Source organism: Medicago truncatula, chromosome 8, assembly GCF_003473485.1.
Source record: "Medicago truncatula cultivar Jemalong A17 chromosome 8, MtrunA17r5.0-ANR, whole genome shotgun sequence".
Classification (NCBI taxonomy): domain Eukaryota; kingdom Viridiplantae; phylum Streptophyta; class Magnoliopsida; order Fabales; family Fabaceae; genus Medicago; species Medicago truncatula.
This window is the reverse complement of record NC_053049.1, coordinates 49,586,397-49,614,281: the sequence shown is the minus strand read 5'-3', so window position 1 is coordinate 49,614,281 and position 27,885 is coordinate 49,586,397. Positions and strand designations below refer to the sequence as shown.

At 34.5% G+C, this 27,885-nt stretch overlaps 3 protein-coding genes across 4 annotated transcripts; all 3 read right to left on the bottom strand.

The window, feature by feature from the left end:
• Positions 1 to 185: 185 nt before the first annotated feature.
• LOC112417478 (UV-B-induced protein At3g17800, chloroplastic) lies at positions 186 to 2,250 on the bottom strand. Its single transcript, XM_024773278.2, has 3 exons — positions 2,002 to 2,250; positions 1,399 to 1,742; positions 186 to 1,304 (listed from the first exon to the last, which is right to left on the bottom strand). The coding sequence occupies exons 1-3, from the start codon at positions 2,101 to 2,103 to the stop codon at positions 485 to 487; spliced, it is 1,266 nt and encodes a 421-aa protein (XP_024629046.1). The 5' UTR covers positions 2,104 to 2,250; the 3' UTR covers positions 186 to 484.
• A 1,131-nt stretch (positions 2,251 to 3,381) lies between these two features.
• Positions 3,382 to 5,962, bottom strand: LOC112417477 (zinc finger MYM-type protein 1-like). Of its 2 annotated transcripts, none has more exons than XM_024773277.2 (2): positions 3,739 to 5,962; positions 3,382 to 3,657 (listed from the first exon to the last, which is right to left on the bottom strand). In XM_024773277.2, exon 1 carries the CDS (start codon positions 5,928 to 5,930, stop codon positions 3,741 to 3,743), a length of 2,190 nt encoding a protein of 729 aa, XP_024629045.1. In that variant the 5' UTR covers positions 5,931 to 5,962; the 3' UTR covers positions 3,382 to 3,657; positions 3,739 to 3,740. The 2 variants fall into 2 exon arrangements, with proteins under 2 accessions (XP_024629045.1, XP_039684705.1); XM_039828771.1 differs by having other exon boundaries at positions 3,382 to 3,638.
• Positions 5,963 to 17,210: 11,248 nt separating this feature from the next.
• LOC11406577 (potassium transporter 25) lies at positions 17,211 to 21,737 on the bottom strand. The gene is made up of 10 exons (XM_024771645.2): positions 21,309 to 21,737; positions 20,959 to 21,184; positions 20,619 to 20,867; positions 20,448 to 20,501; positions 20,170 to 20,220; positions 19,565 to 19,825; positions 19,409 to 19,461; positions 19,184 to 19,301; positions 18,838 to 19,092; positions 17,211 to 18,494 (listed from the first exon to the last, which is right to left on the bottom strand). The coding sequence occupies exons 1-10, from the start codon at positions 21,345 to 21,347 to the stop codon at positions 17,401 to 17,403; spliced, it is 2,400 nt and encodes a 799-aa protein (XP_024627413.1). The 5' UTR covers positions 21,348 to 21,737; the 3' UTR covers positions 17,211 to 17,400.
• Positions 21,738 to 27,885: the final 6,148 nt, after the last annotated feature.

Here is a 27,885-nt window from a genome sequence, read left to right as displayed (position 1 = left end):
AAAATTTACCACGCTTTCCTTTCGAGCCATAACTTCGGTTTGAAATCATTTTTGGTGGCATATTTGGACTATTTTTTATCTCTAATTCTCTCTAATCTCATAAAAATATATAAATAATTGTGTGGTACTTAAATAGCAAAAATAAGCCATCAGATCCGGGTAAAAAAGGTGAGAGCGGTAGTAAATAGTAGTAACCACAGTAATAAGAAACTTTTACATACTAGGATCATCATAAAAGCTACAACCATGACTATAATGAGTTTTTGCTGGGAAAAAAAGAAAGGAGCAAAGAACTACACAACAATAAATTTTCTTTGATTAGTAAAATCTAGAGTCAAAATCACTAAATAGTAATAGTATATACACATAAATTAATTAACAATAATTGGACTATCTTTAACAGCAAACTACATTAACTTGTATTCTATTCAGCAGTACCAATGTACGAAAACAATGCCTTCGAACATGTGGGAGGATGCACAACTCAATTTAAGACGAAACGGTACCTCGAGTCCACGTAGCTCTCAACATCCCAGAGAAAACAACCAAAAGTCACAGCCTCTAAAACAAGTCTCCTTAAACCACCAAAGCTAATTTTGATGGTTTCATCCTCTGAATAATCAATTCCCCCCTCATGTGTGATAACCATTCCGGGTCTTCCAAACAATGCCTCTGTGTGCTTCTCAATAATGCTCACGGCCTCCTTAGATCTTATTGTTGCGTATCTCTGGAGGGTATCACCGTCAAAGGACATCACATAGTTACGCAACCTGGTCGGCTTTATACCATAGCCAAATCCACCAGGACTGACATCGCCGCCAGGCCAAGTAGATACTTCAGGATGAGATGTCACTTGGGAAGTGTCCACTTCACTACCAGGTCTTGCATCATCCACAATAGTTTGATGAATACTACTATCGTCTGATGCACTTGTAAGAACTTTCATCGACTTCTCCAGCTGGAACCTTTGGTCAACTCGCTTAAGAAAGTAACCATACATCACTGATGCTGCATAGACCTGCCCTACCCTCAGTTTGCTAATTTGAGCAACGGAGGATAGATCTCCTGCTCTGTTACCAAGAATGAGAGCCAAGTGGTTTTGGATCATCTCATATGCTTCGTTCGAGTGAAGCTGCTCAAGTTTCCCATCTTCATTTGACCATGAATCGACCCTACCAGATGCATCTGGTGTTATAGAGGGTATCAAAGAGATATTAGCATCCATGAACTTTTGCACAACCAATGTGTACAAGATCTCTTCCAGAGCTGTCCTCCTTTCATTTGCCTTGACCTCAGCGATTCTCCTGAAAAAGTTGAGAAGATAGTAAAATGGTTAACATGAACAAGTAAGAAATAGGACAATAGATTGATGAATTGAGGTGAAAGAATGGAAGAAACCTGTACAAAACAAGATCGGTGGATGTGGTAGGAGAAGGATCTTGGTTTTGTTGGTGATGAGCAACATCACGATCAGATTGGAGCTGGAGAAGTTGCTGGTCCACCGCAGCAGGCACAAGATGGGGGTGATTGATCAAAATCTGAGAAAGAAACTGACCGATTGGAGATTGAAACTGAAGAGGTGCAATCTTATGAGATGAGTCTGGGTCTGGCGAGGAGGAAGAGGATGTTGCTGCTCTAACTACAAAGCTTCTTCTTCTTCTTCTTCTTGTTATCGTATTTGCAGCAATTCCAACGGAGAGTCTCTCATGCTTATGCCTAGGGATGGGGACGGAAGCGCACACCTAGCAACCAAGGAATGGATCAATAATCAATAATAATAATAATAAGAAATTAATATAAGTATTTTGTTTGTGAATGCAAAATTAAACTGCAAGATTACTACATAGGGACTTTTGAATGATACTATTAACTTGAGAAGACAGCATAAACAAAGCATTAGTTTGGTTGTAATTCCAACAACTAGTGGTAATTATTATTATCCAGCAGCAGCAGCAACAATCAATGAATTAATCAATCAAATAAACAAAACAGAGATAGTACCTTATTATTAGAAGGAGGAAAGTGAAGAAGGCGGCAGGATCCGGTTGTAATTGAAGAAGGCGGCGGTGATAGGAGGAGGACGGCGGTGGCTGCCACGTCCATACGGCTAGGTTGGATTAGACGAACAGATGAACGGATCCTTGTTTGGGTTGGTTTGCTTCTTTTCTTTTCTTTTTTACAAGCGAAACGGGATATGTGCCTTCTATTTATCACTTCCCCTCCAATATTTATTTTAATATATAAATAAATAAATTCTCGCGCCTACTATTCATATATATTTACATTACATGTTTCATCCTCCATTTTATTGTACGACTAGGAAGAAAATAAATGTTCGCGAACGTGTTTCCGTGGGTCTGAATTCCTATTTTCTGAGGTAGAGATGCTTTTGTCCTGATTATGTGGTACCCGATTGGCCACCATTTTGGGGTCCACTGATGCCGCAATTTGTGACTTCATGTTTTTATGTGCCTAAGCTTCGTCCACATTTTCTACTTTCATGCCATTCATATTCAATGTTTGCAACAAGAGAGGAAGACGCCAGAGAGAGATATCGACAAGAGAAGTTGCCAAGAAATGCTTAATAATCATAAAATAAATAATTATTTTAGTCTCTTATTCTTCATCTCGCTGTTAGAAAAGTCACTGACTCATAATTAAAATAAGTCGCTGACTCTGCACTTCTCTTATCACTTTAGTCTCTGTCGTTAAAAAAATATGTTAAGTGATGATGTGGCGCATGTCTTATGCTGACAAGAAGTATGATGTGTCATATGGACCAAAGTAAAAGTAGAAAATGGTCACTTTAGTCCCTGAACCAAAAATCAATATTCCCAAATTAAATCTCAAATCTCTAAATCCCAAATTTAGGAATATTGATTTTTGGTTCAGGGACCAAAGTGACAATTTTCTACTTTCACTTTGGTCTCTGTGACACCTCTTAATCCTCGTCAGCATAACACATGCGCCACATCATCACTTAACAGATTTTTTTAACGGGAGAGACTAAAGTGATAACAGAAGTGCAGAGTCAGAGACTTATTTGTATTTAATTCTGAATCATGGACCTTTCTAACAGCGAGATGAAGAATCAGGCATCATGTGAGTACTTGGTTGTGATACAGGATCATAATGATAAATCCAATTATCACAACCAATCACTCACAACCACAAGTATATCAATTATTTTCACAATTAGGACTCATGCCACAATATGATATGCCCCTAGACACGACACATAAATGCATGCGGTACCGTCGTCACCAACGTCTAGGCAGGGCCATCCCTGAGAATTCGGAGGCTCGGCTCGGGGAATGAAAAGAGGCCAGTGATAAAATCAAAACGTATTTTTTTTAAAAGAGCAATGTTCTATTTATATTTTTTAAAAGATAAATACAAGGTGCCGTATATATGCGGTACACCCATAGGTGAAAATGACTACCGTATACATGAGGAACCCCCACCTAACACCAAAAGCAAGAGGAACTAATTCTAATAGGCCTAAAAGGCTAAAACAAGAGGACAGAAAATGAAACCTGCACAAAACCACCAAAAGCCATGCGCGCACAAAGCCGGCAGCACAACAACAACAAAAAACCCAAAAAGCTGGCAGCACAGAAGCCAAGCAATTACAGCAACTACAAAAAAATCGCAGCCCTATTTAAATTAAAAATGAAGTCTGTAAACAAAAGAAATAAATAATATAATAAATAATATAAAACGAGTTTAGGTGAATACCTTCAAAACGAGTCTTCATTCACACCAAAACGAGACTTCCTACGCGCATTTACTGAAGCAAATTCATCAATCAACTCTTCGTATTGTATATTTCGCAACATAGGATTCTCAATTGCTATCATTGCTAAGCCATTAAGTCTTTCTTGTAGCATGGTAGACCGCATGTAAGACTTCAACAACTTCAACTTTGAAAAACTTCTTTCTGCGGAGGCAACTGTCACGGGAATAGTCAATAAAATTCTATATGCAACAATTGTATTAGAAAAATAACTCATGCCTTTCAAAAATCTTAAAATCTCAATAGGTCCCATTTTTTCTTCAGGCAAGATATCTTTTAGTGACCTTAACTCCACATATAGTTCTCTCCCATCAATATCAGATTTCTCATTATGCTTCAATGCTTGTTCAAATTTACCACAACAAGACTCCAAAATCGCATTATCCAATGATTTTAACTTGTCAGAAGTAAACAAAAAACCAAAAACAGCTTCATATTGTTGGAATTGTTCAAATCTCTTATTAAGAGATACAATAGCTTGATCAACAAGGCAAAGAAAGTAATTAACTCTAAAAGATTCTTCTTCAGATTGCTCAACTGACGGGGTATTCAAATCCTCATCAAACTGCCTTTTTCTTCGAATTATGCGCCTTTGAGGAAATACCGGGTCAATATTCAATTCAATGGCAACTTCTGTAGCATCATCCAAGGCCTTCTTAAAACCAGTTTTTCTATATTCCTTAAAAAAAGAAATTAACTCTTTTATTTTTGACATAGCAACATCAATAAGCATATCATCTGACTGTAAGAGCTTGCTAACCAAATTAATTGCAGATAATATGTCAAACCATATAATTATAGATACTATAAACTCAAAATCACCAAGTTCATGTGTTGCTAAAGATTTAGCTTCACTTCTTATTTTAGAATCGTCATCCTTATCTGACACTTCAAGTAAAGCTTCAATAAAATCTGACATTCCTGCTCTTATAGCTTTGACACTTTCTACATGACTCTCCCAACGAGTGGATGACAATGATTTTGGAGTCAACCCTTTTAAATTATCTTTCAAAATTGTCCATCTCTTAGTAGAGTTGGAAAAAATAGTATAAATGCGTTGAACAACTCCAAAAAAATCTTTAGCTTTACCACATGAGTTAGCCATATCACACAATGTCAAGTTAAGACTATGGCAACTACAAGGAGTATAAAAGGCTCTTGGATTTATATTTAAAAACCTCTTTTGTACACCTCGATGTTTTCCTTTCATATTTGACCCATTATCATAACCTTGTCCTCGCACATCAAAGATGTCAAGATCAAGATTTTTCAATTCATCTTGTAAAACATCAAAAAGCCCTTGCCCAGTTGTATCATTCACATTCAAAAATCCTAAAAAAGACTCCTCAATGCTAACAGAATTTGAAGAAACATCTACATATCGTATTATCAAAGACATTTGTTCTTGGTGACTAATATCAGGAGTACAATCAAGTATCACTGAGAAATACTTTGCTTGCTTGATTTTTTTAATGATTTGATTTTTAATTTTAGAAGCAAGCAAAAGTATTAACTCATTTTGGATTTTAGGCCCAAGATAGTGAACATGAAGATTATCAACAGTAACACGTCTAACATGTTCTCGGACACATGGATCAAATTCATTTAACATTTCAATTAAGCCCAAAAAGTTTCCATTGCCATCTTCATCCAATTTGTCTACAGAACCACGGAAGGCCAAATTATGTTTAGCAAGGAATTTCACTATTGCAATGATTCTTTTTAAAACACTTTTCCAATGTTCCTTTTCTTTCTCAATCAATTTTTGAGTTGTTTTATCAATAGTTTGAAAACTATTCATCCTTTGACGCAACTCATACCAATTAGTCATGCTCTTAATGTGTTCCAAGCTTGCCTCGTGCTCTTTAAGTCTAACAAAAACATGTGACCAATCACTAAAACCCTCATTTACTAATTGACCTCTACCAATCCCTCTTTTAAAAACTTTACAACAAAAACAAAATAATCTATCAAGCTCTTTTGAATAAACAAGCCAATCTCTATCACACTTCTCTCCATTTGATAAAGTTCTAGTATACAAATTAGCCGTAAAGCGTCTAGAAGATTTATCTTTAGGACCCTTCACAATACTTAAATATCTTACAGGGCCTTTTGTAGCTAACAACTCAATCATTTTAGACTCAAGAGAATCCCAATTTCTTGGATCAAATACATCTACACTAATGTGAATGTCATTAACATTATCAACATTTTAATTATCATCTTCATTATCATTAAGATTTTCAACATCAACATCCACAGTAACATTATCATCGATAGGAATAGCATCAACAGGAATGTCATCAATAGGAATAGGCATAGCATCAACATTATCAACGGGAATAGCATCAACATGAATAGCATCAATAGGAATAGTATCAACAGGACTATCATCAATATGAATTTGTGTTTCTTTTACAATAAATTTATCCAGAGCTCCTGTTTGGGATTCAATTAACTCAGCAATTTTTTTCTTTTTCCTACGCTTCTCAGCGCCAGACTCAAACTTTCTAATCTTAGGCAGCAATCTAGGAGGAGCCAATTTAGGAGGCATAGAGGAAGATTAAATAAATAAAGAACCTGAAATTCTTCACTGTTCTTGAGCAAAATCCGCAATGTCGAAGTTGAACCACATCATTAGACATACAATGTTGAGATTGAACCATAACATAAAATTAAAACATAATTAGTAATTAACAACATATATTATATATAAATTCAATTAAACACAGAAATTTGAATAATTTTAACAAAAACTCCCAAAACAGTAAATATGCAGAAATCAGTGTTGTTCTCAAATCTCAACATTCAACAAATCTCTATCAATCTCTATTTTAGAGATTTCAACATTCAAATTAATGAAAGAGAGTTTCTTTACTTACCAAATAGTGTTGTTTTGGAAAGGGGAAAACCAATTGAAATACTTTGCTTGTTGAGAGACTGTCTACAAGTGAGTTTCTGATGAATGATGATGTGAATCAGTGTCAGTGATGAACTGATGATGGTTGTGATTCACTGATTTGTGAATCGGTGGTGATGGAATGGATGGAAGAAAATCGGTGACCGTGAGTGATGATGGTTGTGATTTGTTGTGAATCGGTGGTGATGGAAATTGGAATGGATGGAAGAAAAATGGGTGAGCCGTGAGCAACGAGCGTGAAAGAGGAATGAAATGAATTTTTTTTTTATTGGAGATAGTATACTAATGGGTATAAAAAAAAAATTGAGGCCCATCCTTGGGGGTGGCCCAGCTCGGTTGAGCTGTTTGCACCCCCTCAGGACCGGCCCTGCGTCTAGGTCGTCACCCTGTAATACCCCGTTTTTCCAACTTGAAATTTTTTGCATAAAATCAGAGTAATCAACTAAGCATGATGTCACACTTCCTTAAAAGATAAATAGGGTAGAATTACTATTTATTCAAAACATCACATGTCATCAATTCAAATCTCATTGCAGCGGAAAACATTAATTAAACAACGTAATGGCACAACGGTCTCAACATAAACAACTTATTAAACTCCATTCTGGGTGGTTTATCAACATAAAATATAGAAATACGTAACACATGGAAAACAAGCAAGATCTTCATCCCGTTACGTATCAGAGCGATCCTAAGATGACGCGTGAGAGAGTCAACTCACTTCAACAACTATTCCTGGTTATCTGCACGTTACCCACGTAGAGGCAACATTCAAACAGAAGGGTGAGATTTCACATTCAATAATAGTAAACATATAATTCATCAACAGAATTTAACAACATAACAACACATTAAATAATATTGATACTACACATAACTTCTCATTAACGACTCATTAGCAATCGACAACTTGACAACGACGACAACTTGACAACTTGACAACAACGACTTAATCATGCATGTGGTACCAATCAGGGCATCAAGCCCCCAACGTATAGAGCGAATAGGCTCAGAGGGCATCAAGCCCCCAACTTATAGAGCGAATAGGCTCACAGGGCATCAAGCCCTCAACTTATAGAGCAAATAGGCTCACAGGGCATCAAGCCCTCAACTTAAATGAGTATGCATGGACTCAGCAACCAACAACTTAAACAACTTAGACAGCTTCGACAACTTAGATGACTTCAACAACTTAATACAACAACTTACAACTTGGCGACTTTGACAACAACTTGCAACTTAACGATTATTCAACAACCAACAACAGTAATGACAGCAACAATAACAACTCGCAATATAGCAACATTAATCACAATAACTTGAATGATATGAACAACAATATTTCTATATCATACAATATTCACATAATATATGTATCTCAAATTATCCAACATCAATATTTATATTAATTCAGACTCACTACACAACAATATAATTATGAACAACTTTCATTCCTATCCCAAGGACCAACTCGGAACGTCACGTCCGAAAAAGATCGCAAGAAAACTAAACAAGGTTGACTGCCACTGAGTAACTCGCGAGGCGAGCCACTCTACTCGCTATGGCGAGTTCAGGAAAAAGGGTACTCGCTAAGGCGAACAAACTACTCGTCATGGCGAGCTAAAAATGATGGCTCTGGGGAGTTTTGACATTTTTCGCTCAAAATCCCATTTTTAACTTCCCTATGCCCAAATTTGATCCAAAAACTTGCCTAATCATTTCTAAACATGTTAAGGCACTCAAAACCATCTAAAACTTGACCCCAAACATTAATTTATAAAATCATATTTTTCTCACTGGGTAACTCACTATGGTGAGCGATTTACTCGCAATGGCGAGCGACAATTGGGTTTACTCACGAGGCGAAAGAGGTTACTCGCAATGGCGAGCGATGAAGATGATCACTCGCGAGTTGAGAACAGTTACTCGCTATGGCGAGCGATGAATGTCAGTTCTACGGGCAGAATGCATGTCGCGTCATTTTTCGGAGATCAAGGCTATTTGTTTAGCTTTTGACTCACTTTATTATTTCACGACTGAACATTTAATTTTTAAAAAAAACTAGTATACTTAGTTTGGTTGTGCGTTTTGCTGTGTATTACTGAAATAAAAATGAAACTTTATTTCTAAGTATGCTTTAATTTTCCTAAGCTTTACTGTATTTATTTTTATCTGTACAACAACGTGCTGGATATATACGTGACATTCCCCTCATCACTGAAAGAAAGGTTGGTAATGTTAAGTGTTAACGCTAAATTATGTGGTTGTTGGTTGTTTTTACACTACAAGAAATTTGCTTATTACTAGCGGAAATAAGCTCTCAATAATGCACAAAATCTGTCAGTAATGGATATTACTGAGGGATTGATGTCCCTCGGTAATACTGGCGTCAGTAATGTTACTGGCGGAATATTCCCTCAGTAGTGTTGGGGATGATTTGAGGAAACAATACTGAGGGATTTTTCCCTCAGTAATTATTGGCGGAATAATCGGCCAGTAATTACTGACGATTAAATCCGCCAATAATGTAATATAGGAAAAGTAACTAAATGATACTGGCCGATTAATTCCGCCAGTAATGCTACAACCAATAATACTATCCAACAAAATCCGTCAGTAATTTTGCTTCCAATTATTATTAAATTTAAAATCCGCCAGTAATACTCTTTTATTTTTTTTTAAAACGATTTAATTAATTAATTAAAAAGATAAATTAAATTTCCACTAATTTTGCTTCCAATTATTATTAAATTTAAAATCCGCAAGTAATACTCTTTTTTTTTTTAAAAAAAAAAGATTTAATTAATTAATTAAAAAGATAAATTAAATTTCCACTGTTTTTTTTAGAGCACTTCCTAATGAAATAAAATTAATTAGACAAATAAATTAAAGAATTAATTTTTTTGTTGGATCAACAAAAATCTTCATTAGGAAGGTATAAGAACTACCAACTCTAGCAAAGTAAGGAAATACATACAAACTTCTAACAGCAGCAGCAAGTTACATCGCCAAAAAAACTAAAGCAAAATAACAAGGGAAGCACACACAAAGTCAGTGAGGCCTTAGGTCAAAAATTGGGGTATGACAATGCAGTTTTCAACAAGACTCACCTAATTCCATAACTCTAACCTTAAAACTGATTCTAATCATTGTTCTATGAATAACCTAAGGTCTAGACACTATTTCTACATCAATTCATCAAATTTCTACTCTTAAATCAACCAATTACAACTTCTAAACATAATTCCCAAATTTACAAAACTATAACCTACAACTTGTTAAATTCGATTTTCAGAATTATACCACTTAGAATTAGAGAAAGTTAGTCTCACCCTTACCTTAGATTGATCGATTGAAAGGTTCTCTTCTCTGGTTCTCCTCTTCTCTTGATTTTTTCCCTTTTTCTCCAAAAACAGGTTTCACGTGAAAAACTATCTGACCCTAGTTTTTCCTATTTATTTCCTCAACCTACTTTATCTTATTTCCACTTAATCCACTAAACTCTTCTAAATTCCAAAATAGCCCCTCAACTTAATATTATTTTATTTTCAAATCTTATTATATTAAATAATAAAATAAAGCCACTTAATAAAACAACAACACGCTACATAACCATTTAAATCACATAAATCATATAAATAGACTCTAAACCCAATAAAATAATTAAATAATTAAATAGGACGTTACACACCCCATGATGCCAACAGAACACCATAATCACCTCAATTGGATATAAAATCCGTCACCATCAGTCATGAATGCATGAACATATGACTCGACAACAATGCATATGTTTACACACCATTCACCACATTGGATATAAAATCCGTCACCATCAGTCATGTATGTATAAACATATATTTCAGCAACAATACATATGTTCACACAAACAATTCACCACAATCTCACCAAACATTTAGCATATATGCATTCACCATCACATGTCATATATGCACTCACCAAAAATTCACCACAATCATTCAATATCCATACATGAATTTCCACATTCCAAGTAAAGATGAAATACAATAATCTTATGATGAACATCATTTCCAACACTTAACAAGTCACTCACATAACTTCATTCAACCATACAAAGCTATTCACCAAAGATTTACAAGTTAAACGGCTTTAAAGAATCATTGTCGACAAAGTCCGTATCAAGTGGCAAAACGGCCAACATTGATAATTTTTAAAGCTAGGTAACTTATTCAAGTTTTAAAACCTACAACTCCATCTTAATCAATCATGTAGTCATGAACTTAAGCCACTTACGAACTATTAAACATTAATTCAAAGATTAGCTTAAGTTCGTGTGAGAAAACCCAAAGTTCACATTTCCACATTCCCACCCGAAAAATGAATTTTGACATGATTAAGACATTAAACCACTATACAAGCCTTGCCTAAGTCCACATGGACTGTAGACTCAACTTGTAATCCATTTTAATTCAAAAAAGTCCATTTCCGGCAAAATCCGAAAATTACCAAAAGATCAAGTTTCAACCAAAATATAAAATCTCAAATTTGAATGATTAAATCATATTCCAGTAGGTTTAGGAGTACAAACAGAGATTAAACAAGTTGAAAGAAGCATTTTACAAAGTTTGGATTGGCCTCCTAAAGCCCGGAATGAAAATCAAAGGTTGCTGAAACTGGGAGTATCATTCCGACAGGGAGTTATTTAATTCAAGGCTTAATTACTCTTTTGGTCCCTTAACTTATTTTTTGGTTTTGTTTTGGTCCCTTAACTATTAAAAGTTTCGTTTTGGTCCCTTAACTTATTTTTTGGTTTTGTTTTGGTCCCTTAACTATTAAAAGTTTCGCTTTGGTCTCTTAACTTATTTTTTGATTTCGTTTTGGTCACTTAACTTATTTTTCGATTTCGTTTTGGTCCTTAACTCTAATACATTCATCCTAACATAAAGGACCAAAGTGGTTGACGAAGGAAGAGTTAAGGGACCAAAACGAAACCAAAAAATAAGTTAAGGGACCAAAACGAAACTTTTAATAGTTAAACGAAACCAAAAAAATAAGTTAAGGGACCAAAACGAAACTTTTAATAGTTAAGGGACCAAAACGAAACCAAAAAATAAGTTAAGGGACCAAAAGAGTAATTAAGCCTTAATTCAATTAACTTTTGTTGGTGATTAGAACAGAATCAAGATGTAAAGTTGGGGTCTTCAAACGGTTGAAAAGATAATATAATAAAGGGAGCCTTGGGATTATTGGTTCATCTTACTAACAAGTCATTCGCAAATCAAGTTATTAAACTTATAACCTTATGTTAGACCTAACTTCTAAAGACATTTTCTCTTTTGTTCCTCTAGCAACCAAGCCTATTTCGCTGACTTGATTACTATTAGATTTTGGTTCTAGGTTGCAACCAAGCCTATTTCGCTGACTTGATCACAATTAGAATCCTTGAAGTTCGAAACTATATGTCTCAAAGATTGTAAAGACTATTTCGCTGCCTTTACAATCTTTGTCTAAATTCACTTGTTCGAATATCAAAGCTCCACTTTCGTTTTATGAATTGATATTTGAGATGATGGATTAACAATTATCAAACCCTCCACTTTCGTTTCCACTGTTTGATAATGGTTAATTCATGTTAAAACGGTGAATTTAGATTAGAGATTAGGGTTACATAAGATTAAGGTTTAAAGCTTGGTTTGATTAGGATTATGTCATTTAGACTTATCCAACAATCCCAAGACAAGAAGAAGTCTACTCACTCATGTTCATCGTAGACATGGAGAAGAAGAGGGAAAGCATAATAGTAAATAACAAGAAAGTAAAGGAAAAGAAAAGAACTTTTATTAGAAAGACAATTGTCACTTATTGAATTCCAAAGAAAAGATGATTATTTGTGATGGCTAGCTACTCTATTTATAGTTTACACTCGACTTAGAATCTAAGCAATTACATCACTAGAATGTTCCACAAGCAAAGGGCTTTATGGTAAAACTAAATAGAGTAGCTTAAAATCTAAGCAAAAGCAGTTCTGGGAGGTGGCACGGCCGTGCCGAGCTTCTGACTTGAGGGAGATGTATTTTTGTCTCTGAATCTTCGTATTTTTGCACCGAATCAGCTCCAAAACCCCTTTCTTTTGCTCCAAGACTCAATCCATCAAATATTCATTCCTGAAATATAATAATATGCAATTGAAGTAAAATAGCTCAAAAAGGAAATAATATTAAAATAAAGGCTTAAATGCTCTTTTGGTCCCTTAACTATTTAATTGGTATCGCTTTGGTCACTTAACTAAAAAAAAGATTGTTTGAGGATTTTAAGTTTTTTTTTAGTCTCGTTTTGGTCCCTTCTGTTAGGGTTTTAAAAAAAAAAAGTTAACTCCTGGACACGTGTCATCTTGTCATTGGCTCTGAGTTTTTTTTTTTACAAAAAAAAAATGTATTTTTTTTTAAAATATATATATTTTAAAAAAAAAACCCAAAGTCAATGACAAAGTGACACGTGTCCCAGAGTTAACACGTGTCACCTTGTCATTGGTTCTAGGAATTTTTTACAAAAAAAAATAAAATATATATATATTAAAAAATAATTATTTATCTTTTTTTATAAAAAAAATAATAATTTTTTTTTTGTAAAAAAAAAACTCAGCCAATGACAAGGTGACACGTGTCCACACTTAACGTTTTTTATTAAAACTAACGGAAACCTAACAGAAGGGACCAAAACGAGACTAAAAAAAAACTTAAAATCCTCAAACAATCTTTTTTTTTTTAGTTAAGGGACCAAAGCGATACCAATTATAAAGTTAAGGGACCAAAAGAACATTTAGGCCTAAAATAAAATAAACTTAAATCTAATTAAAACGAAACTAAATATTAAGCTAAAACAGATAATTATTGACTCATCAGCGACCATTTGGTTCGCTTAAGCGATCGAGTTCCAGAACCTACTGTAATTGTTCGCTTACGCGTTCACTTAGCATTCGCTTAAGCGAACAGTCATCAGTTCTGCAGAAAAATTACGGGTTTCAACCCTTTTTCACCCAAAAATCACAATTTTGATGTCCCAAGGTTCAAATATGTTTCCAAAGTTTGTTTAGAGGTCATATTATTTAAAATGGCTCTCAAGAACACATCAAACATTACAACAAATGTCATTTAAACCCAATTCACCAAATCAACCCATTTCAACAACAACAACTCATTTCCCATCATCAATTCATGATTTATGAACACCCAAACTATGAATCATCAACAACAATATCTCTTAACAACAACAACATCAATTAAACATGATTCTCATCACAATTCAACAATAACATAGCTCAATTCAACATCTAGAGCATAATTCACAATATAACATTTTCACATACTATGAACATGCAATTTCACCAACAACAATTCAATTATCACCAATTTCATGTACTCAAACATAACATCATAACAGGAGCACGAATTTCAACAACTAAGCAAAATAATCACTTACTCAATTAAGCATTTAAGCATGCAATTAATGAAAAATTACAACTAATTGATTATGGTTGAACTCTAACCCCCTTACCTCAATTAGCAAATAATCCTAGCCAAAACTTCAATTTAGCTCCTAGAATCTCTATCACCTCTTGAGTCTTCAAGCTTTTCTCCCTTCTAACCCTTTTCTCTTCTCTTGAACTTTCTCTCTCTACCTCTCTCAAAATTCTTGTGAAATGAAATGAAGTCCTATTTTCTCTAAAGTCTAGAACTTATATAGGCTCTTCTCAAATGGGCTTAACCCTAATGCCTTAGTGGGCTCAACTCACTCATCCACAATTCTAAAATGTTTTTACTCACTTAACGTAAAATACTAACAACGATCACTCATCGACTCACAACTAATTACCACACTAGTAACTTAGTAAAATAATGGTTCTTGCTAAAACACTAAAAATAATCATCATGTGAATTTACTAAATTACCCTTACTCACAAAATGACCAAACTACCATTCTAACACGAAAACCCATAAAATGCACCCAGTGATAAATATTCACACACAAGTACATATAAACACATATTAAAACAATTAAAAATAAATCTAGCGAAAATTGGGCTGTTACAGAGATCATTGACAATTCTCTCAAGTTCGGATGTGGGATTTGTGTTCAAAGGGGCTGGCAACAAAACACCAACAAAAATGTTAGTATTACGATAACATGATTTATATTACAACAAGTATACAAAAATGCCAAACCTTAAACCTGTCAAAGCATGATAAGACAACAAAGCTTGTATGTCATTGTTGGTCATGCTTCTGTGAATGCGATGGGATTTAAAAGGATGTGATCCAAGCAAAGTGAATCAAGCATATATACACACACTCAGATACCTATCTCATAATAATCATTTAGCATCGGTAAAGTAACAGGCACATGGTAATGTATAACAGACTTGAATGTAATCAAGAAAGGTGAAAATCCAATCAAGAGTGCATTAAGTTTCATAAACGCGTGGGTGAAAAATTCGAATTTGCATTAAGCGTCATAAACGCATGAGAGGAAATGGGTATTTGAATTCCTTGATGTTATGTGTGCAAGTAAGATTAAAGATTAGATCAAGGGCTGATAATACATTCGCGCCAAAGATTAAAGATCCAACGGTTATCATAGTTTGGCGCCTAGCAATTAGCTTTAGGGTTTGATTAGGTCATTACAATCTTACTTATTTTTAATAGTGCGACGCACGGGTCCAATGAAAATGTGGATTGGTCTAATTGCAAAGCGGAATCCAAATTATATAGAGTTTAAAAAATCACTATTATTTGTCAAGCAATGATTGACTAATATAACTTTGATGTGATGATTGCAAATTCACTTTGAAATTATATATGACCCAAATGGACTAATTTACAATGAATTAATCCTACATTCAAAGTATATAGACGATATAATTTACTTATGTATAACAAACAATAGAGCTGGTTATGGAGGGGTTTTCCGAAATAGTGTTGGCTATTATTTATCAGGATTTTCTGGTTACATACATATAAGGATCATCTGATATCCTTCATGAAGAGCTATATGCTATTTATCAGGGTCTCTTATTGGCAAAAAATTTGGGGATTTTAGAGCTTGTTTGTTACTCTGATTCTTTACTTTGTGTTAACCTCCTCAAAGACCCAACTCTTAGGTTTCATGTTTACGCCGTTTTGATTCAAGACGTGAAGGACTTGATAGAACAAAGTAATATTATTGTTTGTCACACTCTCAGAGAGAAAAATCAATGTGCAGATTTCTTGGCCAACCTTGGAGCCTCCTCAGATCATGATTTGGTTCACCATACCTCCCCTCGAGATGGTTTCTTATTTTCCCTGAAGATGGCTGCAGCTGGAACTTTCTTTCTTAGAGAGTAGTTTGTAGTTGTTTTTCTTTTTTTTTTTCTTCCGTTCTTTTCTTTACTCTTTTGCATTGTAACCAAAAAAAAAAGTCTATTGGTAGAAATTTAAGAGCAACTATTGCTAAGGTAAGGGAAAGGGCGCTCCATTATTTATTTTATATATATATCTATTTATTGTTAACATGATAATGCTTTGAACATGTTTATTTGTTGTACTATGTGTATATATCATATGACCTTTAATTTTGTACTGCGTATAATTTTACATGCATGAATTGATGTCTTGCATATTTTTTATGATTTAAAATTACTATTGGTGTATGGTGTAATCTGTGTTTCTAACTGGTGGTTACGATAAGATTAGTTTAGTTGGACATTCATTGGGAGCGATCTATTTTGTGGAGTTAGTTAGCTTGGTGTCACACACATAAATTCATAGTTGTGTGGTGCCCATAATTGATTGAGACCCAAAGATTGTCGATAATTAGTTGGGACTTGTCGTTTTCTTTTTAGTGCTCATAATTGATTGAGAGACATTGTTTTCTTTTAGTGTCCATCATTGGTTGGACCTACGGTTGAATGTTCATGATTGGTTGAAGCCCATAACATGGAACTATGCATTTCTTGAGTCGACTTTGTGTTTTGGGTGTTGGTATTTTGTGTATTCCCTTCCTGATATATCTGGTAGACTTGAAATACATGTTATATACATGTGTAAGTTGTGTAATTTTTTTTTGTTTGGGAGTTGATCCTTTTCCATTTTTTGGAATCAGATATTGATCACGATTTACGGTTGGAGGCTTCGCGATATGTGGACCTTTGGTGCGCCTTGGTGAGATTGCAATGTTTTGGTTCGTGAGATATAGCACAACTCTTTCAATCAATTTTGGAAGTGAATTTTGGTGAGGCTTTGGGTTTATTACCATACCAGCCATAGAGTTGACGCGGGATATGGATTTTAAGCAAATCTTTTTCTCGTTCGATTCAAAAGGTGCCATGTATTCCATCAATCCATCTGGAGTTTTCTAAGAGAGTCTAACATGGCTGCTCATATATAATGTCAGTTCTCATCTTTATTTACATTTCGGCTTGCATCGATCCTTTGATTTTTAATGAAATAGACTAATTTTTTATCGTGAAAAAAAAAATTAAGCACAAATAAGAAGCACTTTGATTCATAGACAAGAAGTTATTTCTTTGGTTTGTATACAACTCTCACTTCTCCTTTGATTCTATCTATATCAATGTATGTATGCATCTGATTTTATCAACTTTAACCTCCTCCTAGAATTAATTAATGAGAGACAGACAGACAGCAAAGTGAAGAAATAGTTATAGTTATATAGTACATATCATACCAACTTCTACAAGAGCAGCATGAGGGATTTTGAGAGCAACCGGAGGTTCACGACCATTCTTTTCAAAGAAACGAAAAACCATGATTAAGAATCTCTTGAGATAGTTTGAGCCATCACGAACCACTAAATGTGACTGTCCCAAGAAATAGGCACTACCACTCTCCCTTGCATCAATTAGTTCCAACAGCTCCTTCCTCACAGATTCTCCCATTTTAGGACTACTACTAGCAGGAGGCAACATGAACCGTACTTTTTTTCTTTTGTTGCAAGAGCTACTACTCGCCAACAATGCATGATCATTTTCCTCAATTACTGCTGGGCTAATCTGAGCTTCATTAGTAATGCTAACTTCATTGCATGTTTCATCATTCATCAAAGGGACTAATGCATTTCCATCTGATGAATTTCCCACTATCATCATTTTTTCTTCTGCCGAAACCATTGATTCAATGTCACTCATCTGTTCAATGGAAATGAATTCTCCTATAGCACCGATGATTTTCTCCTCAAAATCACTCGTGTCCCTTATATTATTATCACAATATCCATATCTCACAATGCAACGATATATTTTATAATATTTTGGCCCAATCCTTCCTATGAGATACCTTTCACTTTCGGGAACATGAGGCACCGGCATTGACTTGAATGACACCATGATCAACACTTGATGAAATGCAGGAAGATTAGTGATAAAATGTGAAAAGAAAGCTGGGATTCCTGCTACTATGTCTGTGTAAATGAACCCAATTCCAGCTACCCTTGAAATCCCAAGGCCTGGACTGACATCTATTAGCCATTCAGTTGACACCTTGTTTTGCAAATCAAACTCATACTTCTTCACTGTTCCATAATGCCATGAAAGCATGACTGTCATCGACACAACCAAAAGGACAACTAGATACCAAGCTCCCTTGTGAAATTGCAGCATACACGCCGAAAAATATGCAACCTCAACGAGGCCAAAACATAACAGAAAGCATGCAGATATCATCAAATTCTTCTCCCAATACAAAGCAATGATTAGTGACATGAGACTAGTTGTCACAAGCATTCCACATATTATAGCCAAACCTACCACAAATTGTGAACTTAATTAATTACACTATTATGATTTTAATGTCATTAACAAACGATCATGCTAACTGAATGGTAAACAAGTTCCATATAACCATCCTTAATTTAATCAAATCAAAAGTACTGTGGTTCGGACATAACTGCACTGTGCCTGTGCTGGTAGTATATATTAAACATCAATTCTTTTATCTGCATTCCCTGTTTAGTTTACCAACTTTTCATTTTTTTAAGACTTCCCTTCATTTTCTAGTTTAATGCAAAAATGGGAGCTACTCTCTTGATTAATAACTCAAGAAAAAAACATTAATTAACACCAAGAGAAATGAAAAAAATGGCATACTTGTTGCGTTGCCAATCTTCACCATGTCTCTGAAACCAACCGTCACAGCTAGACTGAAAATCATCAATAACCAGTTGACATCGGAGATGTAAATCTGGCCATGTATTGTTTTTGATGTGTGAATGACTTTTACTCTGGGAAAACAATTTAGTGCTAGACATTGGTTAATGATGGAGAAGCTGGCTGTTATAGTTGCTTGGCTTCCGACAGCCGAAGAAAGTAGGGACAATACTATGAATACATGTTTGGATGGACCTGCAGTATGTCATCACCAGCAATCACTTTAGCAAAGCGACTAAAAAAGGCATCTTAGAAATAAAGGGTGGCAGGCACTGGACCAACTTACGCGGTACGGATTGACTAAGATGATTAAAATCTCGAGTGTTCAAGTTTTTAGAGATATATGCAGCCTGACCCGCATAGCATATCACCAGAAGCGGATAGATCAAGCAAATAAATGTAATCTACAAACAACAGACACATGCACATGCACGATGCACAAGTTGTTACTAATAGTTTTTAATTACAATTAATTTACTAGAACTACAGAACAAGGTATGCATTATAATACCTTGATTGATTTCTTGGAAAAATGGCCTAGGCCTGCAAACATTGCCTCTGACCCTGCAAAATTTGTAGAGCAAGATATTAGTCCTCCAAAACAATTCTAATTAACAATCACTTGGTGATTATTTTTTGTTCATAAAAAATAATAGACAAATCCCACCTGCTGCGCATAAAATGGCGCTTCCTAATAATCTCCATCTTTTGACATCAATATTCCTCACGAATTTGAACAGGTATAGTGGGGATATTTTATAGATAATTTTGACGTCCCAGATGAAAATATTACAGGCTCCCACCACACCAACAAACAAAAGCCAAACAGCAATAATTGGAGCAAACATGAACCCAATTTTATGCGTGCCGCAGGGCTGCAGCACGAACAGGCCAATCAATATAACACACGCAGAGGGAACAGGTACATCTGGAAATCAATTGAGCAAAAGGTCAAGAGGATTCCATACAGCATGGTTACAGCAGATTCATAAATATTTATCTACTTTTCATTTACTTTATTAAAAAATAAAAATAATCGAATGTTCCATCGGATTTCTAAAACTAAAATGCACCAAACTAGAAGCAAACTACATGTATTTAATTTAACCCGCCATGGATACACAATTATCCTCGATAACTTGGATGCATAGTGCTAATTGGCAAGTGAGAAGCTATAGTTTCTTTTATCCAAACACACAAATCGACCAATCGACTCAACATAAAGGGACATTTGAAAGAACTTTAACAATCAAACGAACATAAAGTACTTACATTTTTGTAGAACATTTGAGACGGAATCCCGAGTATGTTGTGACGATGAAACTGGTTATAAACAACAAAGCAATCAGACACTTGAAGTAGCAAATAAGTATTGATATGTCCTTCAGAAAAGAAAATGTCATGGAAGCAAACGAACATCGAAAGAATTTAATAACAAGAAAAGCAGTAAACATATTGGTTATTTTAAATCAATTGTTCCTTAACCAGTATCCTTGGTATAGCTAAAATAATAAATATAGGTTTTATTTGTAGTCTCAATACACACTTACATAATTGTGCCAAGTCTGACAAGGATCTCTGAACACCATATGAAGCTGATAACACTGGTAAACAGGCAGAAAGTATATATATTTACTCAAGGGAACAATAAAATTAATAAATCTTAGGTATGAAGTTAGTTGTAAGAAAATGAAAATATAAATGGGAGTTGTGTATACCACCTGAGAGTGCTGGAGTGAGGACTGCGGCCCCAATTGTCATACAGGAACCAAAGAGGGCCAAGAACAATATCAAATAGTGACAGGACTTGTGTTTCTCAATGGCCCTTCGTGCTTTGGAATCAGTATTAATCTTAGAAGAAGGAGTTGTTGTCTCCTCAAAAAGCACGACCTCATCAGTGGTTCTATCACAAGGGAGTAGGCCAACTTTTGCATTTCTACACAACAGTGAGTATAAAGCAAAAATACCACCTGGAAAATATTTTCAATGAAGTGAATATAAATGGAGTAAATAAATATTTACTGAAACTGAAGTGAATAAAATTGATTTATTATTATGTACCCTCTCCTTTATCATCAGCTTTGAGCACTATGATGGCATACTTGATCAAAGAAATAGTTGTTAGAGTCCAAAAAATGAAGGAGAAGAGTTCATAAACAACTTCCTCGGATTCAAGATCTTGCGCTCGCATTGTCCCGAACACATATAAGGGAGCAGTGCTAAGTTGACCATAAACTATTCCAATAATTTGAATTGACAAGAGAATTGTTTGATTCCATCTTTTATTCTGAAAAAATAATATGGAGACAGAAATTATGAAAAGGAGCTAGGGAACTAGAAAGATCATTTGTTTGTATATTAAAAAAAAAAAAAAAAAAAAGAGTGAGACTGAATATGATGGATGGATGTACCTTAGAGTCATGAGCAGCAGGATGCAGTTGAGAAGCCATGTGATATGATTAGCAGAACAGAACAGAACAGAACAGGAAGGGTAGAGAGAGAGAGAGAGAGAGAGAGAGAGAGAGAGAGTAGGATGAATGAATGAATACAAACAAGTATTTGGAAGAATAAGCGATTAAGACAATGCTTGTGCTTGTTCAAATTCTATGGACGGACGGAGCATACTAAGTACTGTAATTAATAAGAAGAGAAGAAAAGATGATCTGATCACACACTTGTATTAATTCTTTCTTTTTCTCTATAGAGTCAGAGATAGAGTATGGTGAACTAGATCAGTAGCATATACCCCTACACTACACTACATTATATTACACGTATGAATATGATGATATCAATATCAACACATATGTTATGATATTGACTCACAGTCAATCACAAACAACATGTGCATTCATTCAGACATACATAGTGATCTTCACGTTAATGTGAATCAATTATATTGTATCACCTTGATCTGTCACTGTGGACGGACAGCTTATTATTATTATTATTATAATTCATCCCCTCATTTCATTTCATTCCAAATAATAATATTTGATTATAGAAAGTACGTGGCGGTAACGCCAGAGTGACATTACACCCATATTTTGTCTTATAAAAGAAAAAACATTACATTGTTAACTAATGTAAATTATTTAATGGCTTAATAGCAGTTTTAACCCCCTAAGAAGAAGAAAAAATTACAAAATCGTCCCCTAAATTTTGCATCTGTGGCAGTTTTGACTCCCAAGGCCCAATTTTGACTTGATCTACGCTGACGTAACACTATAGTATAAGGTGCCATAGTAAGGTGCCACGTGTTATTTTTTATTTTATTTTTTTACCAAAAATTGGTTTTGGGGGGGCCAAAACTGCTACAATTGTAAAACTTAAAGGGTGGTTTTGTAGTTTTTTTTTTAGGGATCAAAATCACAACTTCGTAAAAGTTAGGGGGCGAAAACTGTTATTAAACCTTATTTAATAGTACAAAACTAAACTATTAGATGTATATAGTAATAGTATATTCAAAATTAAAAAGATTACTAAATATTATGCTTATAACAATAATAATAATAATAAAAACATTTACCATTACTCAAAAAAGTAAAAACATTTACCAAAATATCTTAAAGCTTCTTTGACTGACATCTGAGTACGCATCCCTTAAAACAAAAACATTTGAGTTAAAAATTCTTCTATATTTCATTGTTAATAACTTAATATAAAATAAATAATAATAATCTTGAAACAATTTGTTTAATAAAAAAGTTTGTTTGTGAGAAGAAAATAGCAGAAAAAGTGCACAAGTAAACTTAAGAGCTCTCGACTGATCTCATTATTCTCTATGTAAGCAGGTGCAACCCACGCCACGGATAGTAAGAACCAAATCCTTCCTAAATAACTTAAATACAGCTAGTTAAATGTCGTATTATGTTGTTATGTCATGCCATTTCATTTTATTTTTGGTACATCATGCCATTTCATTCTAATTACCTCTAATCTAATCTAATATTGTTAATTAATTCTCTTTCTTCATTGATCCGTCAATTTGGCTGGCTGGCTCTTCATGAGTCTTTTCTTTTATAGGAATCTTCCTTTTAAATTTTTCCTCCCTTTCCTTTTCTCCAAAAGAGTTTCTGGGAAAATATTAATAATTCCCAAGCAACTCGAGAATATGATGTGTTTGGTAGCCCGTACTGGTATGCAATTGCAACGCTACGACGATGATGGTTGTCGCCAAGTCGTGGGGTACGTACGTGCATGCATGCACCGCATCCCTTATCTTGTGTATTTTTTATCGTTACGTTCTGGGGATATATTTTTTTTTTCATTATATTCTCAGCTTTAACCTTTGCAATTCAAGATGTATGATAAACTCTTTTAAAATGTATGAGTTTTATTTTATTTGGTTAGTCAGGAAGATTAAAACAAAGAAAGAATATTAATCTTTTACATTTTGTTTACAATTATAAATTTAGTTTGTTTTTGTGATTGAATTTAATGTTATTCTGATGTGTTGTGTGTAATTTTGCAAATGAATATATAGATGTATTCCTCTTTCTCATGTGTCACAAATTCAAACCCAACCAAATATGTCAAATCGATCGAAGTGATCCCAACTACCTCAAACATTGGCATCCTGTACATGTTGGTTTTGTTGGTGGAGTCCATAACCAAAACCGTTGGAAAAATTTTAAACAACTTAACGGATGTTGGATGAGCCCAAAAAATATATTTGATTGTGGTACTTTCACTTTGTGCTCTTGAGTAATAAGAATAGTTGTGCTCCTCCAACTTCGAGATTAGATATTGCAACGGCTTTTTGTCACCTCTATTTGCCTTTCATATTTGTTGACGTTGATTGTACACTTGCTTCACATTTGTCATGCAATATGGTATTTTGTTCTTCAAATGTATCAAAATATTTCTTGGAAGCATTTTGCTCTTGGTCAAGTCACGTACAATCTTCTTGTCGTCCTCCTTTAATCTACCGGCAAGAATGTGTCCTTCTAAAGTCGGCTCCATCGCATGGTTGTTAACTCCATTAAGAATGTCCAATCCCCATTCCTTTGTTTGCTTACTTTGATATCCACTAATCATGAACAAGCACCCACATTTTCTTGAGCCCGTTCTCGCATGCTTCGATTTTTTTTTCGGCACTTTGTGAGCTCCATTCCTTTCACACACTAGGCGGAACATTGGATTGATCAAGCTTGATCTTTGTGTAACAATTGTAAATCCCACCTTATTTGCTTGACAACGCGCCCACTCAAGCCATTCATCTCTATCTTTCGACTTAACGTCGTCTGAAAAAAAACCTAGTTGTGTCGACCTCGTGGGCTTGAAGTGGGAGGACACCGGAGCCGCCAACATACTTTGAAGCTTCAACATGGACGGAAGCTCCATCAATGTTTGGTTTCGCTTCAACCTTAGGCGGTTTGACATCTCCAGAAATTTCGACAAAATTTTGTTTTGTCTCTCTCGAAACATCTTCCGCGATCTCTACCATTACTATAATTAAACAACACATAAATATGAATTAACAACTAACTAATTCATAAACATCAAGTCCTAATGAATTAAAACAAAACAAAACAAAAAAAAATTAGAAAAAAATGGCAGTAGCTGCCATTTTTTCGTTGTGAAAATTTTTCACAAGAGTTCCTCGGCACCTTACTACCGAAGTTTTCTTAACTACCGAGGATTCCCATGACAGGGTTCTACGTAACTGACGTAGAAACCCATAACATAACCAAAAAATCAATCGAATAAAATGCACAATACCTATTTTTTTACATCAAAAGTTTGATACCTCCTATGCTTGATGTTTGAATGATTTTGGATCAAGAATTGATAAAAAAAAATATATATATATATATATATATATATTGGATTTGGGGATTGAATGGAGGTGGAAATGAAGTTGATGATGAAAATAGTATGTAGGGGGAGCAGGTGGTTGTTTCATCTGATGAAACATATTCCTCGGCAGTTAACTGCATCCGGATTTCAAATTCCTCGGCAGTTAACTGCCGAGGAGGCAAAATCGTATTTTACTAGTGTGCCACAGTCTTATCAAATGTGGGAACAACAATTCTCTTTAATTTATTTGTACAAATATTAACATTTTTTTAATTACCAAAAAGTTCTACTTTTAAACATCCATACATAATCTATTCAAATTTCATAAATCATACCATAATCCATACAAAATTTATGATTCTTACATAGTCCATACATGTTTTTGAAATAAAATAAAAGCATGGAAACATCCAAATTTCACATGCGTTCCAAGCTTCAATAACTTCACTTTGAAGAGAAAAGCTTTTTTGAGAGAACTTAGAAGAGAAGAGGTGTCATGCAGTAAACAATAAATTAGGGTATTTTGAGACCTCAAACTCTTATATATATATATATATATATACACACACACACACACACACACACACACACACAATGATATTTTAGTAATTTATCATTGGATTCAGCTACCCGTAGACATAGGTATCATCAAATCCATGTTAGTATCCCTTTATTATCCATATATTCATACAACCTTCATGGTGAATAGAGACTATCCCCTTACCTCCAGTTTAAAAAATTGATGAATTCCTACTGTTGAATCTTTCCCAAGCTCTTCTCTCTTTGCCTCATTTCTCCGCAACCCTAATTTTTTTTATCTCTGATCTTTTTTCTTTCTTCGTAATCCTAATTCTCTAATATTCTTCTCTATTTACAATGGCTATTTAGGTTTTAGTTGTTTTGAAACTATATCCCTTATCTTTTAACAAAATTCAGATTTTATTTATTTTTATTTTCTCACATAAACTTTAGACGGGTTTACTATCTCCACCCCACTTTTCTATTCTCACTAAAAATGCTATTTTCTTCTTGAAAAATATTTTCTCTCATTCTCTTTTTAATTAAACTACTAGTACTACCATCAAAATGTTTGTTGTTAACTCTAGGATAAATAACTCCCTTAACCTTTGGTGTATATGTCATAACTCCCTTAACCCTACCATATTAGAGTCCTCTGACCAACATGTTTCTTTCACTTTCTCAACAAACTCCTGCATTTTTGGTGCTTCTGTTGTGTATGCTTCAACAAACATTTTTCTCTCTCATCGAACCTCTCTCTCTCTCTCTAACCATCGTGCCGCCCCCTCCGCCTCATCACCGTGGGCTTCACCCTCTCTTGCGCGAATCTCATCCTTGCCGTCTCTCTCACACTCTCATTTTTTCTCCTCCTTGGTGTGGATTAGGCCGTCACTAGCATAAAATTGACCTTAACTCCTTCACCTTTAACGGCACCATCGTGACGCCGTCTCACATCGCCTCTTTCCGCCACAACCCCTCCTTCACTCCTCAATTTTCAATCTCACCGTCAATATTGTTGCATCTCGCTGCGATCTCAAGTCATGCTACGAAGGAGAGATATTGGTGAATTGGTGACTCAGTGGAGATGGAAGTGACCTGATGGTTCGAAGCTTTTTATGGGTATGAAATAGTTTTTTTTTTGTATGCAGGAAAGAGGCGCCACAATTGCTAGAGGGGACAACAGGGTGAAGGTAGATGGGAGAGAGAACATTTTTCATGAGATAGAGATTGTGTGCGGGCTAATGGAGAAAGAGCTCACTAGGTTAAAGAGATAAATATAGGCAAATTCCATGTTGGATGTAGCGGTACACCCACTCTTTAAATTAGTAGTTAAATAAGTTATTTTTTGAAGAAAAATATTATTTTTTATCATTTATAATTATAATAACTAAATCTTATTCATCAAAAATGTCAACAAAATAAAATTATTATTTTTTGAATTTTTATCACTCATAATTGAGAACATTCATTATTTTTTTATGATAATATGTAAAAAAAATTACTATAATTCTTATAAACAATGAAATGATGTTTTTTCTTATGAGATGATGTTCTATAAAATATAAATTTTGACAAATAGCTACTTATTACATAAAAAATGATCGATAATTATAAAATTAAGAAGCAGGAGTACCGGTACACTTTTACATTTAATCATGCCACATGAAAGGGTGTATCATGGACATATGCAACCACGAACAAGTCTTCTATACGCACAACCTCAAATAAAAGTTATTTGGACACACACGTTAGATTCATAAAATTGAAAAGAGAAATGATATTAAATGATTTGACTAAAATATTTCTTTTAAATTTTCCCATTCATGTAAACATGTTTAATTAATTTTAAGTTTGGGTTGAGCCCAACCAAATATTCATATACCACCTAAGGATGTTAAAATACACGATAAGATTAGATTTCCTCAAAGATATTGTAATAGAAATTCCATGTTTGATTATACCATCAGTGACATGGTAGAATCTTATATGCTAGTAATATTTGAATGACATATAATTGGTGACATTGACCAACTAAAATGTTATAAGCAGTGATGGATCTTGCGTTATTTTCTTGGAGGTGCCAAAAGTTTTTGTAATATATATTAAGCTGTTTCAAAACATTATCAGAAATATTAGCTGGTGAAATGGTTACGTATGCTTAAATTATGCTGTCAAAATGGGCCGGGCCGTACGGGCCGGCCCGAATAAAATGTAGGGCTTGAGCCGAATAATTGCAGCTCGAATTTTGAAGAGGACTTTTTAGCCCGGCTCGTAAAAACCCGTAACCCGTTAGGGCTAGCCCGTCCGGGCTTCGGGCCGCCCGGAAGCCCGCAAAAAAATACAACTTTTTTTTTTTTGTGGTCTGTGTATGTGACTGGAGTACTAGACACAGCAAAAAAATACAACTGGTTTTATTATTTTTTCTATCATTTTTACAATTATTTTATAGTTTATATTTTATAGTCTGCTATGCTGTTGCTTTGTTTATTTATAGCCTATTTTTTCTTTATATAAGTACTTAAGGTAGAGCCAAAACAGTAGAGAAATTGAACTTTCATCTCTTGAAATTACTACTGAATTGCATATGAGAAATTTTCTTGAAATTTTTGCTATTGAATTGCCACTAAACAAGTAGTGCCATAAAACAGCAATAACAATACAAAAGGG

Excerpts from the sequence above, each read along its gene's own strand:
- LOC11406577 (XM_024771645.2), bottom strand. The coding sequence starts at position 21,347 with ATGGCTTCTCAACTGCATCCTGCTGCTCATGACTCTAAG. Across the intron at positions 19,302-19,408 it reads TTTCCAAGAAATCAATCAAG|ATTACATTTATTTGCTTGAT; the intron begins GTATTATAATGC and ends TGTTGTTTGTAG. Across the intron at positions 18,495-18,837 it reads GAAGATTGGCAACGCAACAA|GTTTGGCTATAATATGTGGA; the intron begins GTATGCCATTTT and ends AATTTGTGGTAG.
- LOC112417477 (XM_024773277.2), bottom strand. The coding sequence starts at position 5,930 with ATGATTGAGTTGTTAGCTACAAAAGGCCCTGTAAGATATTTAAGTATT.
- LOC112417478 (XM_024773278.2), bottom strand. The coding sequence starts at position 2,103 with ATGGACGTGGCAGCCACCGCCGTCCTCCTCCTATCACCGCCGCCTTCT. Across the intron at positions 1,743-2,001 it reads TTCCTCCTTCTAATAATAAG|GTGTGCGCTTCCGTCCCCAT; the intron begins GTACTATCTCTG and ends CTTGGTTGCTAG. Across the intron at positions 1,305-1,398 it reads ACCGATCTTGTTTTGTACAG|GAGAATCGCTGAGGTCAAGG; the intron begins GTTTCTTCCATT and ends CAACTTTTTCAG.